The 15,824-nt window shown below is 42.9% G+C and overlaps 1 protein-coding gene across 1 annotated transcript in view; it reads left to right on the top strand.

Moving 5' to 3' along the window:
• Window positions 1–11,714: 11,714 nt before the first annotated feature.
• hoxb8a (homeobox B8a) overlaps window positions 11,715–15,824 on the top strand; it is an 8,099-nt gene continuing 3,989 nt past the window's right edge. The window contains exon 1 of the mRNA XM_059347752.1: window positions 11,715–12,245. Coding sequence (XP_059203735.1) covers window positions 11,813–12,245 — 433 coding nt within the window. The 5' untranslated portion in view covers window positions 11,715–11,812. The remainder of the gene's footprint in view (window positions 12,246–15,824) is intronic.

Below are 15,824 nucleotides of genomic sequence, written 5' to 3'. Positions count from 1 at the left end.
GTTTGTTTCCCGGTTTGGCGGCCTAAGTAATGAGCAGATAGCGGAGGGGTGGGTGGTGGGGGTGGAGATGTGATGGGGTGCCGGGGGTCTTAACCCGACTCAGCAACCGGGGATCCGATTAGGGCTGCTGTCGATATCGTGGATCCCGCCCTTTGGCTTGCTCTTCAGATGCTTTATGCGCTGCATGCGGCGGCGGCTCATCTGAGGCCTTTATCGGCTATCAATAATCATCCCCTCCGGTTCACACGAGCCTGGACTTTATCTGACAGGAGTCACAGCACAAAGCACCACACATTTGTAATCATATGTATCCTTATCTAAATTAGGATTCAAACGAGGACTCCGTTTTGGGAGAAAATTTAATTGAGACCTAGAATAATTTCGGTTACTTCTCCTAAAACCACTCTGAAACAGCATTAAAAAGGTTTTCACAGTAGCTTCTGGATTAGACTGCTCTAATAGACATTTGCAGTGAAAATGTACAAATTCTTGTGCAAAATTTGTGCAAATTTTCCTCCATAAGTAGGCTACACAACAATATGTTATCTTAAATATTCTCAGTCACCATCCTCTAATCTTTACTCAGCGTGGTTCTTGCATTGCATTTTAAGAAATAATCAGCTCTATTTTTATACATACAGTATATTCATACAGTATATTGTGTATTAACTGCTATGCAAGGCGGGTTTCTGTCTCATTACAGGAAATAAAGCCTACGGATAGTGTGGCGGTTTCCAAACGCAACAGGATACTGAGGAAAAGAGCAAAATACCCGGATGCGCTTACATGTTTACTGAAAAAAAAAATCCTCATTTGTTTTATTTTTGTCCCCTGGAAATATCATTCCTAGAGGTTTTATAACGCGTGTATATAAACAGACATAACAGAACACTTAAGATTTATTCTCGCGCGAAATGGTTTTGCAATGGTGTCTACAATTAATAGCTCGGGGTGTTATCTGGTAGGACTACACTTTATTGATCTGAAAGTTAAAATATGGAAAGCATGTCGGCCTGTTACTGTGGCGTCATTTGAATTGTCCACGCAATAGTTAAAAGGCGTCCGACGGCAGTTTTATGGACGGATCATAAACAACACATTGGCTTTACAACGTCCCGCGTGTGTGTGTGTGTGTGTGTGTGTGTGTGTGTGTGTGTGTGTGTGTGTGTGTGTTGGAAGTTGCAGCTTGCAGACCACAGAGGCTGCACATTACTATCTTTGCGTGGATAATATTGCCTCCCAATCCGCTGATGTTATTTTGTAGTTTACACGCAGACACGAACGGGTCTAAAAACAGCCTTTTTTATTTGCGGAGTCTTAAACAGAACCGCTACAATTTCTCTCGACGCATCAAATCCTCTATTTACGAGTACAAATGTTTACATTGTTTGCGCATGCCTCAAGTCACTCGTCATTTGAAGACGCTATTTTGTCGTTTATCTCTTTGTGTGTTAAATCTGTCGGAGGGGGAATGCTTACTGAAAACAGACTTATTAGACGTTTCTTGATAGGAAATATTTCTAATTTATTGTATATAAAGTGAGTAACCTTGTCTTTTCTTATTGGAATGAGTTAAATATGCGGATTTTTTGTCTTACGGCATTTTACTGTAATATAGATAATTTCTTTCTTTTATGTCTGTCATGTTCTTTAGATTCTGTTTTCCATGTTGTTGTGCGTACTGTCTGAATGATCTTTTCTCTTTGTGTCTATGGTTTGTTTAATGGTGACCAGTAATGAGTTGGACTCTGCTGATTGTAAGCATTGGGACAGAGAGAGCGAAAAGGTGTGATTAAAATGAAGCAATGCATCTATATAAATTATACTTTTTATTTCAATGCTGTTACTTTCTGTCCTATATGACTCTGTCCCCTTTGTCCTTTCTCTTCTCCTGACTGGAGTTTTTGCTGCTGAGAAATATGGACAGAGCTCCACAAGTCATTTTATTTTCCCTCTGCTTTTTAATAAGGCAAATCTAAGCCATGTGGCCACAGTAAAGACAATATTAACGAGGAGGCAAACTCCAGTCACTCTGATCCTCTCCTCCCTGTGCAATGTTCCAGTCCCTTCTTGTATGTTTTCCTCTCTTCTGTGTGTTGTTGTCTTTTTTGTGCGATGGCACTGCTGATGCTGGATTCCTATTAAAGAAGAGACTTTACAGTACCGTGCGTCGTGTTGATTTAAAATCATTTGCATAATTTCCCTTCAAAGCTCTCACTCTGGTGTGACTGAATGTTCAAAGAGGGCAGCTTCCTTTCGGTTTCTTCTTTTCCTACTTCTCCAGATTGTGAAGAGAGAGAGGGGGAGCGGATGAGCCAGCATGTGTTTAAAATATGTGTCTCTTCAGTTGTACACTGAAGCTTAAAGGAGAGGGGCGTCTGTTTGGCTGCAACACCAAACGACTGTCATAAACCCATAAACACCCCCCACCCACACAGATGATGAGTGCATTCATTAGAAGAGTCGTCATCCGTCCATTAGGAGCTTGTGAAGCGCTGCGGTTCCTGTGTTTGTCTCTGCACCAAATGACTGACAGACACAAAGTCTGATGAGGGCTGCAGGATCTCTGTTTCCGCTCCTGCTTCTCACATGATGCACAGACAAAGGACCAAAGTAACTCTTCTGATAATTAAATCAATTGTGGTAGAATCATTTGCAGTCATTATACTGTCTGTTCCAGGTCATGGGCTCATATATGAATATATTTTCTACAAATTTTACCTCAATGTGTCTTATTTTAAGGTATGGAGTCCATATCAGTAATATTTGTCGTTCCATAAGCCCTACTGGGGACATGACCCCCAGTGTCCTCAGAAGTAGGACCAGTAGTAATAACAGTAGGAGTGAAACTTTCGTGTAAACCTACAATTTACATTTTGCATAGCGCAGCACTGCTGCTGTTAAAATCAAGCAAGCAATATGAGCAGCAGTAGCATGTGTCTAAAGACACTTTAGCACACTAATGAAGCTGTAAGAAAGTCTTTTTAAAGTAAGATCTAACAATAACAGTTATTACTCCTCTCTTTTAAACAGTATGCACCCAAAGCACTGCTTACATTGTGTTGTATGATGAATGAAGGTGGATTTAAAACTGTCGATATGTGATAAAAGACACAAAGAGATCATTATATGCAAACATCAATTGTTTGTATGTCTGTGAATGCACACTATGAATCACTGTGGACAAATTCATTCATAACCACCTCAATTGTCTTTGTTTCTGTGTATATTATAGAGTGTTAAAATAAGTGTTTATTAGCTGTTTGTATGAGTTGTAGCTATTTTACCAACAAAAAGCAACGTGTATGTATCGAATTATCAACACCAAAAAGTGTGCTATATGTTTATTATTATTGTTTTGTTCAAAGAAAGTGTAAGCATTATATGTAGCAGTGTTAGCAGTGCAGGCAGTAAAGCAGTGTAAACAGCCCTGGTGTAAAGGGCTACAAAGTCTCAGCACAGCCTCTCTGCTTCACCCTGCACTGCTGGGCCCAACCAATAAGGGCCTCAGGATTTAAGCAGATTTAGGCTTGGGTTCCAACAAAGCCATCCCATAAACCATCTGTGGACTCGACGGCGGATGATTGTGATACTTCTCTGAGGTCTAGCGGGGTCGGAGCTTCATTAAATCCAGAAGCCCTGCACTCTGCTGCAGGCCTCCCTCCAGCCTCAGCATGCTGTCCCAGGGAAGGAAGCGACTTCACCCTGCTGTGTGTGTGTGTGTGTGTGTGTGTGTGTGTGTGTGTGTGTGTGTGTGTGTGTGTGTGTGTAGGGTGTTGCTGTGACACATGGCACAGTAAATCTAAGGGAATGCAGCGAGAGCAGGAGTCTCGCTCGCACAACAACATACATTCACAGGTTAAAACAAGGATGAGTTTCAGTTATGAAGGCACAGAAACACCAGGGAGACATCACGGTCACATCTGAAGGGCAGAATTAGGAGAAGCTGTACTGGTATTATGGCTAAAGTGAGAAGTAGCTGTAATTCTACAAGCTGCAAGAGTGTGCTTATCAAAGAACTGGCTGTGGCTATGAAAGAAACATTTTATACCGGCACAACTTCACTTTGTCTTTTATATTGAGTTTGTAATAGTGAGCAGGACCAATATTGGTGACAGATTATCAGTGATGTTAATGCATTGAAATAAGTACTTTCAGACTGGATTTTATTTCTTAGCTCTGCTTTGATAGTCAGTACTAGAGGTGAGAATCAGCAGAAGCCCCAAGACACGATTTTATCCCGATTTAACTGTGTAAATCCGGAAAAATAAGATGTCCAATAAGAGAATATTCTCAGTTCAGAATTAGGAGGCAGCCATGTTTGTAAAGAGGAGGCTTTTGGGAATTAGGAAAACTTCCCAAGACCATATTCTGACACACTTGGTGCCTAAAGGTTCCTTAGATGTTCTAGTTTCATATAATATCAATTTATCCAGTATATTCCTAAATGCCTGCTATGGCTTCGGGCTGTTGGAACTCTAAACTGTAAACTCTCTCTTATATAATATTGCCACGCAAAATATCGCAATACTAAGCTGTATCGTAACAGGGGAGTATCACTGGTCTGGGGTCAGTTGTTGGAGCTGAAATTGTCACCAATACACCATCTCAATCCTCACTGTATAGCCCAACCCCGCAACTCCTATCTCCCTTTCTCTAACGTATCCAAACTGTGAGGCAATGGAAAAACCCAGATTGGCTCATTGTGCAGTGATTTAGCTGTGTTACTAAATAGGTGCAGGCTTCATCGTTTTACTGACATTTTCAGAAACTAAATGGGCTGCAAAAGACAAACCACGTGCTGCTGCTGGCAAAATTCATATTTCAACCCAGGCGAACGTATCCAATCCAATATGTCTTCACTTTATCCTCTCATATTAAAGCAGAGTCTACAGATAATAACTGGCTTCATTGAAACACTCTGGGTGGATGTTAGAGCGCAGCGGGCCCAGAGCAGCTCTCCTCTGTCTCTCACACTGAATGAGCTGTTTTACACAGCACCAGCTTCTATAATTCATCAAGCAGCAAAGAATATCATTCATATTCATAAATTTTCTCAAAGAGAGTTATGGTCCCGCTGATGCAAACGGCTGTATGGATCAGATCACAGCCATTCTGGACTCATTAACAGTTAGATGGCAAGCCAAATGCTGTTGGCTGCTCTGCACATGTTACTGCTGCCTCTGACTGCACGGAACAATGAAAATAACAACACCTCATGTAGTAATAACAACAGTAAATATAGGACTGTACAGAAAAAAATAAGATCACATCAAATATAGTAGTAGTCGTAGTAGTAGTAGTAGTAATCATAATAATAATAATAATAATAATAATAATAATAATAACAATAATATGTGTAGGCCTGGAAAGAAAAAAAATACTATATATACTATACTATACTATACTATACTATACTATACTATACTATACTATACTATACTATAAATAATTTAACATTAAATATAATAATAATACTGAGATGTGCACATTAATGTAACTGGACAAAAATGTTGAACATCAAATACAGTAATAATAATAATAATAATAAAAGGTGGGTATGTGCAGCTGCATCTAGATCTAGCTGGACAAAAAATATATATATAACACAACATGAAATGTTATACATTATAAAGTGTTACAAACGTCTCTGCCTGGGCAGAAAAAAACTGACCCCAAATATAACATTAATAATAGCCTATGTGAAAATTATAAACACTTACTGTAGCACCATTATGATTAAAACTTAAATGTGGTTGATCCAGATCGTGTTCACTTGGTTAAGAAAAGATAAAACAAAAATAAATTTAAAAAATCAATAATTCGGTCAAAGTCCCCTTAGCTTGAGTGAGACACTGGAAAATCTTTATTAGGCCTACTTTTTGGGGGGTTATTCACCACATCTAATATAAAACTACAATGAAAACAAAATTATTATTATCATCAACATTATTATTATTATTGAAAGACATATAAAGTCAAGTCTTAAATAACAGTAATTCACCATTAAAGTTTCAAATTTAAAATCCCACTTGCGGCCGAGATTTTGCTGTTACTTGTTTGGCATGACGCTCGCCCGTGTTGGCTCATTACTTTACAAACGGTTGCGGCAGCGGCACACGCACAGTCCATCGCTCCGTTTCTTCCAAATGATTCACATCCATCTGCATTCACAGTAATTGTGTTTTAAAGCCACAGATCTCAGAGCGGTGTGATTTCTTGCATTGTGTCGATGGAGCTTCACAGGGAAGATGATCTCCCTGCATCTATTTCTTCTGTAATTGTGAAACCACAAGTGGACTCCGCCGGTCAGACCAGGCCGTCAGGGTTTTTTTTTTCATTTGTTTTATTTTACTTTGCTTTAAAAAAAGAGTGAGAGAGAGAGAAAAAAAAGATAGTATTTCTCCCTTTGGACCAATAAAACTCCATCCGCTTTCTCTCCTCCTCCTCCTCTTCTTCTTCTTCTTTCTCACGTCAGTTGTTTTGCACACTTCCTATTTTCAAACATGGAAACGAACAGCACGAGAGGAGCAGGATGTGCTGCACGCACCGGGGGTCTGGAGCTCACGGGTAAAAAAAAAAAAAAACAGGAGGAGGGGTGGGTGATGAGGGATGCGGGAACGGATGCGTGCGGTTGGAAGAAGCCGCCGCCGACTGTCGTAAAAACAGCAAAGAGGAAGACGGAAAAGGAGCGGAGAGGAGAGAAAGAGGATTCAGTGCGGTGCGGCGCAATAAAAGAATATGACGGCCATAAAAGTTTATAGCGTATAAATTTCTGAAGGTTAAGAACTAAACGGCTGTAAAGCAAACACGCCGAAAGAAAGAGAAGGGGGGCGAGGTAAGACACACAGAGAGAGGTAATATTAGAGGAAAAGTTTCAAATCCCCCTGCTTGGTAATTTATTTGGTGGTTATTGGGCTGATAGGCGCTGAAGAGACAAGGAGAGAGCAAATATTAGTGTTACACTTCTTCTAGATATTTGACTCTGTGGCTGTGGCGAGTGGCAGAGAGGCAGAGAGGCCTGCATGTGTCTGGATTCTCCTCATCTGATGTTGTGCTACTGTTGTTGTGGCAGCGTGGAGGGGGAAGACTCTCCTTTCTCCTCCTTCTTTTCAGCTTTGGGAGTTTTATGGTTTTGTAGTCGTTTGGCTCTATTGGGGTATGTGTGTGTGTGTGTGTGTGTGTGTGTGTGTGTGTGTGTGTGTGTGTGTGTGTGTGTGTGTGTGTGTGTGTGTGTGTGTGTGATTTCTCACTGAGATACCCAGTGCATCCTTACAACACACAGACACGCACACAATAAAAATGCAACCAGACAGCTGACCCGGACAGACAGGGTGTGCTGTGGCCGGTTCCCATGCTTCTTTTCCGGCCTATTGGGGGGCAGGCGGTGAGGCCCGGGCTGTGGAAGGGGTGAGGCATGCCAACACATTGCAGAGAAATGTCTACGTGATGGTGCACCTTGAGTGGAAACGTGCAGAACCTTGTAGAAGGGTTTTGTCTGCAGAACGGTCTGGTTGAGGATTACATATGTTGTTTTATTATTATTAGGCCATTTTTTTGGTGCAATCTTTTGACTCTCTGTTTCCACCACTGAGAAGGGGTCTAAATAAAGACCTGAGATGTAGCCTCTTCAGATAGGCTAATAGTAACAACCTCTTTTACGGTCAGTTTACAACCCGTCATTTAGTAATGTGCACACACACACACACACACACACACACACACACACACACACACACACTGGTCAAACTGGACGTCACTGACACTGAGGAGGATGTAATCACATTAACACACACACACACACACACACACACACGTTAAGTGTATACATAATACCAGTAATAGAGGCACATACATAATATATATGTATTTCATACTATTATACATAAATATATTTCATATATTTAACTTCAACTTACAAAGACACGCGATGGCGATGAGAACAGAACATATATAATATAGTATAATATAATATAATATAATATAATATAATATAATATAATATAATATAATATAATATAATATAATATAATATAATACAACATAATATAATACAATATAATATAATATAATATAATATAATATAATATAATATAATATAATATAATATAATGTAATATAATATAATATAATATAATATAATATAATTGATATTTTTAGTAACATTTGCGGTTTCTAAAGTAAAATGTATACAGTTGAGAGCTGGCTGTGGAGTCGGAGTAAAATATATAACCTATATAACCCAGTATTTCGTCTGTGATGTTGAGGCACATGGAAGAGATTCTTTTTGAACCCTGTGATCAGTGTGTCAGTGAACAAACTTATAAAACATATCGACAACACAATATGTTGGATTGTTTTCATTATATTTCCAGTCAAATATTTCCCAGTGACAGGTCTGTCCAACCAAAAATCACCTCTCAAAGCTGGACCCCAATTACAACCCGCAGTTTTATTTTAAAGCAGCTAATGCAGCTTTATGTGCGCACTTAATAGAACTATAAAGCCGCGTCACAGACCGACTCTGCCCATGTGGCCATACTGCAACACACCGCTTGATGGCGCTCTTGCTCCACCGATAAAACAGCTCTCGCCTGAGGCTTTGCTTGCCTTTGTGGAAGACACACATGCACGGGCTCCATTAATGGGGTAAAACTTGCCATATTCTTCTTCTTAATTTATTTTAAAGGGGTAGTTTTAAGAAGAAGCGAGGTGATTGGGCCACTTTTTGACTTTGCTTCAGAACATTTGAAACAGTTTAAGGTCATTTTCACAACTTACAGGGGATGAGGAGGAAGGGTCGAGGCCTTGATGATAATAATAACAACCCATAGGCGTGCAGGATACGTATGGGCAGCCAGGAAGTGTTTATTTTTCCTGGTCAGACATTCACACCAAGGACGCTCGCACCTTTCTGGCTTTGCGCATGCATGCATAGGTGCATGCAGCGGAGTGCGTGCAAGTGCTTGTGAACTTGATGCCAGAAATATTTTTCCTCAAGTACAATATGAGAGGAATATCTTCACACAGCGAATATAGGACACACAGAGTTCTTTATGTGTTCTTTCCAGTGTCAAGATGTTTTAATTACTGTAGATTTGACGCAGAGGACGTGACGCATAAATACGCGAGATGTTTTTGACGGTTCTTCCTCCAAATGCTTTGCGGTGAGTGTGGACGCAGTTATTTACGGCGTTTGTCTTGTTTCTTTCGGCCGCCTGTTTTGTCCAAGTGTGTGTTTTCTGCAGGAATGACACACGGTGTGTGTGTGTGTGTGTGTGTGTGTGTGTGTGTGTGTGTGTGTGTGTGTGTGTGTGTGTGTGTGTGTGTGTGTGTGTGTGTGTGTGGAAGCTGGTCAGAAAATGTCATTTTTACGCCCACCACAATCACATCTCACCACGTCACAGACAACAGATCTCATAAGCAAACACTTTATTGGAGGTGTAAAACACGGCGTGGTGAAGTTTGAACAAGATCATATTCTGGGCAATAAATTGGAAAAATACTGCGGCAATTACTCCTCGGAAAGTCGGGCGTACAATCAGCTGATTTACCACAACACAGTGTGTAATTCAGGCGGGTGCTGGCAACATTTGGGCCTCTTGTGTCCGCGCTGTATAATCTAAATAAATTAAATTCGGGTAATGACATTTTTATTTGGCTGATGTGAGCGCACCATGGCTGGGAAAACAGCAAATAAATCTCCGGAACAAAATAATCAAAATTGTGATTTAGGTCTCAGGTGCACAGGCTGCTGCAGAGTCCTCCGTCACCGATTGATCGGCAACTTTCAGGCCTGTTATGAGTATAGATTCCAGGAAATCAAGTCTTTATCTAACTAACTCACAGTGGAGTCCCATTTCTTCAGGCCATCTTAATGTTCTGTTCAAGGCCGAGCTTAACATTTCCACAACTTGTGGATGGTCCTGCTTTTACCTTGGCTTCCACTGCAACAGGAAGGACCACAGTCGTATGGGAAACACGGCGAAAATGACTTAAATACCGGGCAGGCATGAGACGTTTACGGCCTCCGGTCGCTCAAAGGGCGCGTCGTAAAACCTCCTTTTTGTTTCTCTGCTTGCAAGGACGTAAACAAGCAAACACTGCCCCTCCGCTTTATGGAGGTTTATAGTTTGTTAAAGCGTTTACAGCCACTTCCCCAGCCTATTACCCTACCCAGTCCTCCTTACATGTTTATGGAGATCATATTTATTATGAAAGTGTACGATGATCAGAAAGCATGCGTCCACAGGAGCTCGTCTATTTTCTGAACAACAGCCATCAGATTGGAATGGAGGACAAGGAAAAGCTCGAACAACTGGTTTTAAAACCTCAGTTACATTTATAGGCTGGTACTTGTTAAAACCAATACCAATTAGGAAGCAGGAGTCCTCTTCTTCTTCTTCTTCTTCTTCTTCTTCTTCTTCTTCTTCTTCTTCTCCTCTCTCTCTCTCTCTCTCTCTCTCTCTCTCTCTCTCCTCAGTCTGTGTGAAGCTCTCTCGCACAAGCTCGCTGACATTTTCGGGCCTCATTCACTTCGTTCGCGCTGTCTTCTGGATGCAGGGAGAGAAATAAGAAAGAGCAATTAATGAGAGAGATGCTCTCAACGATGCAATACAATACCACATCAGCATCACCATCACACCACCAGCTCAGCTTTAAAGTAAAATATTAAGAATAATCACAATAAGAATATAGCAATCCCACAATGCTCATTTTAGTTGTATTAGAAGTTGGTGTGTGTGCTTATGTGCACTTGATCAGATGCAAAGCGACAGATTTGTCATTAACAGCCACCCCCCACACTCCTCCTTTCTTGCTGGATACTGCACCGATTCGCTTTCACCTCCTCCTCTTCCTCTTCTTCTTCTTCTTCTCTTTTCCTTCATTTTCTCACTCCCTTTGCAATATCACAGAGGCGCTGAGCTCCTCGAGCCGACGCCGGGAGGGAGACTATCGTCTAGTTTTAGAGGCGCGTGCGCGTGCACAGACACACAAGAAGAGAAGAAGAAAAAAAATCACCATAGACCCCGTGTGTGTGTGTTTTTGTGTGCGCGTGAACGCTCGAGAACGCGTGCCTGTGTGCGCGAAAAAAGCCAATGGCATGAAGAGCTGATAATAGATGCAAATTATCCCTCAAACACACACACACACACACACACACACACACACCACACACACACACACCGGGGCCAGGAGGAGAAGGAGAGAGAGGGAGAGGGCGCGCGAGAGAGAGCCAGAGAGAGAGAGAGAGAGGGAGAGAGAGAGAGAGAGAGAGAGAGAGAGAGAGAGAGAGAGAAAATATGAAACAACTCATTTGCAGAGGAGTAAATCACGGAATACCCGTTTGAGAGCGCGACAGGGCTCCCGCTTACAGCGCTAACACCGGAATTGTGATGCGCACGAGCCCTTCCTCCTCCTCTACTTCTTCCTCTTCTTCCTCTTCTTCTCCTTCCTCTTCTTTTTCTTCTTCGCTGGAGATTTTATGGAATCGGTGTGACTGTTGTTATTGTTGTTGCGGTGGTTGTGGCTGTTACTGCTCTGGCCGGCTGCCGTTACCGTTACTCACACTGCTCGTCTATTGTGGCCGTGAAGGGAAACACCACAACAACGGTCACCGACACCGGCGGCAGACCTGCCTCACTCTCTCTCTCCCTGCCTGTGTGTCGGTGTCTCTCTGCCTCAAACCGCACGACAGAAGCAGAAGAAAAGAAAAAAACAATTGAAAGCCGCGGCTCGCTTCCTTCAGTCCCACTCTGACTCTGCCGAGCCCCACACAAACTGAAAGAACAATAAACATCAACACAAAAAGATGAGTTCATATTTCGTCAACTCGCTCTTCTCCAAATATAAAAGCGGGGACTCGTTACGTCCGAACTACTACGAGTGCGGTTTCGCGCAGGACCTGGCCGGCAGCCGGCCCACCGTGGTGTACGGCCCGGGCTCCGGCGCCACCTTCCAGCACGCTCCGCAGATCCAGGACTTCTACCATCACAGCGCCTCCACGCTGCCCAGCAACCCTTACCAGCAGAGCCCCTGCGCGGTCACATGCCACGGCGAGCCTGGCAACTTCTACGGATACGACGCCCTGCAGCGGCAGACGCTTTTCGGGGCCCAGGACGCGGATCTGGTCCAGTACAGCGACTGTAAACTGGGAAGCGCGCCGGGGCTGAGCGGCGAAGACGCGGAGGGAACCGAGCAGAGCCCCTCACCGACGCAGTTGTTTCCCTGGATGAGGCCGCAAGGTGAGGAAAAGAATAGACTGGCTACAGTGGTTATATTCTTTTTTTCTTATCAAAGCATATCATGCCGGATCTTCCTTCCCAAGAGGTGAGTGTCCATGTTAGGAACAGAAATGCTGCTCCTCCAGCAGAGAGCATGGAGAAGAAAACTGTGGGAGAAAGTTGGGAAAGTGATTTAAAAGCAACGACTTTAGCACCGTAATTTGATCTTCCTGTGATCAAAGCACGTTTATGGTTTTATTGAACGCCAAAACTTGTGAATGACTTTAGGGTTTAATTGCCCCGGCCATATATTGAGAGAATGGAGCCGGGGATGGTAGCTCACAGAGCGAGAAAGAAAGAAAACCAGTCAGAAACGGCAGAGAGATGGTAGGGGAGGGGGGGCTCTCCGTGAGAAAGCCCCTTCAGAAACTGAGAAAGCCTTGCTCACAGCAGATGGGAGAGAGTTGTTGGAGGTAGTTGTTTCCAGCCACACAGACTCATTTTAGACATGCAGCATTGACCCGGGTTAAACTTTTACTGCCTTTTTTGCTTTTACGACTTGCCTGTGGCCTCCGGGATTATTTGGCTGCACGGTGGCCAGTTCCCCACAGGGTTAAAGCAGAGGCACTGCATGTGTGTACATGGTGTTCATGTGGATTAGGGGAAATAGAGATTGTGTGCTCTCTACTCACAGGCCTGTCGTATCCTCTGACTCTAATATCATTCCACAAATTGCCCGTGCGCTTCAAATTTAAGCTGCCTTGCTCCTGTGCCTGCCGGGTATATATATATGCATGTGTGAACACTTACTGGTCTTTGTGTGTTTGTGGCATGCACAGCCTGTGAATATGGATCCGGCCTGACTGGGTCAATACGCTCAGATTATCAATCTTAAAGGAATGTTATTTCTGGGAAAAATGCATTATAGGGAAGCCGAGCTCACAATTGATGGCTTAAATCAACACCACAATAAGACTGATTATGCAAGAAGGCATTCTGTGTTAGATAGAGAGACGTAGACTTAAAGGGAGAGAGAGAGAGAGAGAGAGAGAGAGAGAGAGAGAGAGAGAGAGAGAGAGAGGAGAGAAAGAGAGAGAGAGAGAGAGAGATGAGAGAGAGAGAGAGAGAGAGAGAGAGAGAGAGCAGTGAATGGATTGACATGTATAGTAGCCTATTTTGTTTGAGCCCATATTTCTTGGGCAGTATGTGCGTTTCAGTGTGTGTGTGCGTGCGTGTGTGTGTGTGTGTGTATGCGCGCGCGCTTGTGCGTGTGTGAGTGAGAGTTTATTGCTTATGTTCTCGGTTGTATTTTTTAAAGTGGGACAGCAGACGGGTTATAGCCTGTACAGGACTTTTGTGGCTTCATGATTATGATCATAAAATAGAAAAATAATAAATAAAAAAAACAGCTCAGGATTGTATTGACCTCGAGCTGCTTTCTCTTCACACACACTAACCCACACACTCACCTGCTACAAATAACAACAACAATAATTATAATAACAACAACAACAACAACAACAATAATTATATTAATAATAACAACAACTAAATTACATTTACGCACGAAAGACTATGGACACTTTTCCTCTTCAGTGCCTCTCATGTCATGTGTGTGTGTGTGTGTGTGTGTGTGTGTGTGTGTGTGTGTGTGTGTGTGTGCGTGTGTTTGTGTGTGTGTGTGTGTGTGTGTGTGTGTGTGTGTGTGTGTGTGTGTGTGTGTGTGCGTGCGTGTGCGTGCGTATGAGGGGTATTTTATGCCAGCACACTATACTTAAACGCCTAGAATGCGTCGCCTGTGCCAGCATAAAGTCTGATTAATAGGCGTGCTTACAGACACGCGTATTGCGAGTACACCAGATGACATGGGTGACGGGTGAAAAGTGCCACAAGCGAACGTAGTGGACGCCTGTGTGTGTGTGTAACGCGTGTACGTTAACAGTGTGTTACTCTGTGTAACAGTTCAGCTGTTACACAGAGTCTCAGCTTCATATGGTATTGTTTATAAGAAAGCACAACTTACAGATGAACTCCAAGCCCCCACAGAGCTGTCAGGATATTTCTATTATTTTCAGGCCAGTTTTTATTTTCTTGTTAACGAAATCTCTCTCTCTCTCTCTCTCTCTCTCTCTCTCTCTCTCTCTCTCTCTCTCTCTCTAGGTTTGAATGATATCGAATTGATATTTAATGATAGCAAGGGTGAAAGGGATAATTAAAATAATTTCAGCTACTTAAAAATAGTAGGCTAATAGTAAAGTGCAACGCTCACAGCCAGTTCCCAGCTTCGCGCGCGGACACACAGTTCATTACGCACCAGCTGTAATTAGGTAGGTTTACCTGCCTGCAGAAGCCGTAATCGCTGTCACCCCTGAATATTAAGTAGCCATGCGGACCTATCTAATGAATATTCAGTAGCCATGTGGACAGCAGTCCGTTCACAATATGATTCCATCGGACCTTATATCTACACTGTTTAACCCAATTCGGCACTTATGCACAGTCCCATTATGTTTTACAGACATTCGTAGTTAACTAATGAGGTAAAACATTTTGTTTAAGCTGCATTTTGCTGACTTTCACTCCTAAAACAGGCTAATTAAGCCTCCGGTTTTGGCCGGAAAAACGTTAAGTTTATCTGGTAAGTACGAGATAGTCTTTCTCTTCATCTATAAGTTGTGCTTTCTTATAAACAATACCATATGAAGCTGAGACTCTGTGTAACAGCTGAACTGTTATAGGCTTACACGCGTTACACACACACACAGGCGTCCACTACGTTCGCTGGTGGCACTTTTCACCCGTCACCCATGTTATCTGGTGTACTCGCAATACGCGTGTCTGTAAGCCTATGTAGAATTGTACTTAACAGTCACGCGGGTCTTCATGTCACGTATTTGAGGCGTAGTTCACCCGTCACGCAGCCGTCACGTAGGCGTATGTGCAACAACGCGTGTACAGCGTCTGCGTGACGCCTACGTGACGCCTGTCTGTCCATTGAAAGTGAATGGAATTTACACGCGCACGTTAGACGTTTGATGTCATCGCATAGGCGCTGTACACGCGTTTTAGTATAGTGTGCTGGCATAAAATGCCCCTCATAGCGTGCGTGCGTGTGTGTCTATGTGTGAGTGTGTATGTGTGTGTGTGTGTTTGTGTTTGGAACTCATTGCGTAAATTGTCATAATTTACATCTTTAAAGCCTCTTTTTATATTTCCCCAACACTTGTCTGGCTCTGCTCCCCTGTGTGCGTAACAGCTTTTCAAATCATTCCCAGCTTTAAATACTACCGGCCACACTCACGCGCGTGGCTGAAACGACTTATTGCAGGGTGGGTTTAGCCCCTCTTTACCAACGATGACAGTGATCAGTCCCATGATTAATGCTTTTTCAAACAGTATATACTTGCGCTTAACGGCGTGCCGGGGAGCAGGCAGCTCCGATAATCCGGGGGCCGAAAAGTCAAAACAGGAAACCAGGCGTGTCGAGCCGCTCGGGTCTGAGCAGCTCAAGTCTGAGAAAGCTGGACACGGATGCACTGTTTGAGGGGTTATTATTATTGCTCAGCCTGAGGATTTATTGGTTATAATCGACGCAAAAAG

The sequence above is a fragment of the Centropristis striata genome, chromosome 13 (genome assembly GCF_030273125.1).
Source record: "Centropristis striata isolate RG_2023a ecotype Rhode Island chromosome 13, C.striata_1.0, whole genome shotgun sequence".
NCBI lineage: Eukaryota > Metazoa > Chordata > Actinopteri > Perciformes > Serranidae > Centropristis > Centropristis striata.
Note: the sequence above shows the minus strand (reverse complement) of the source record. Positions and strands in the feature narration are given on the sequence as shown.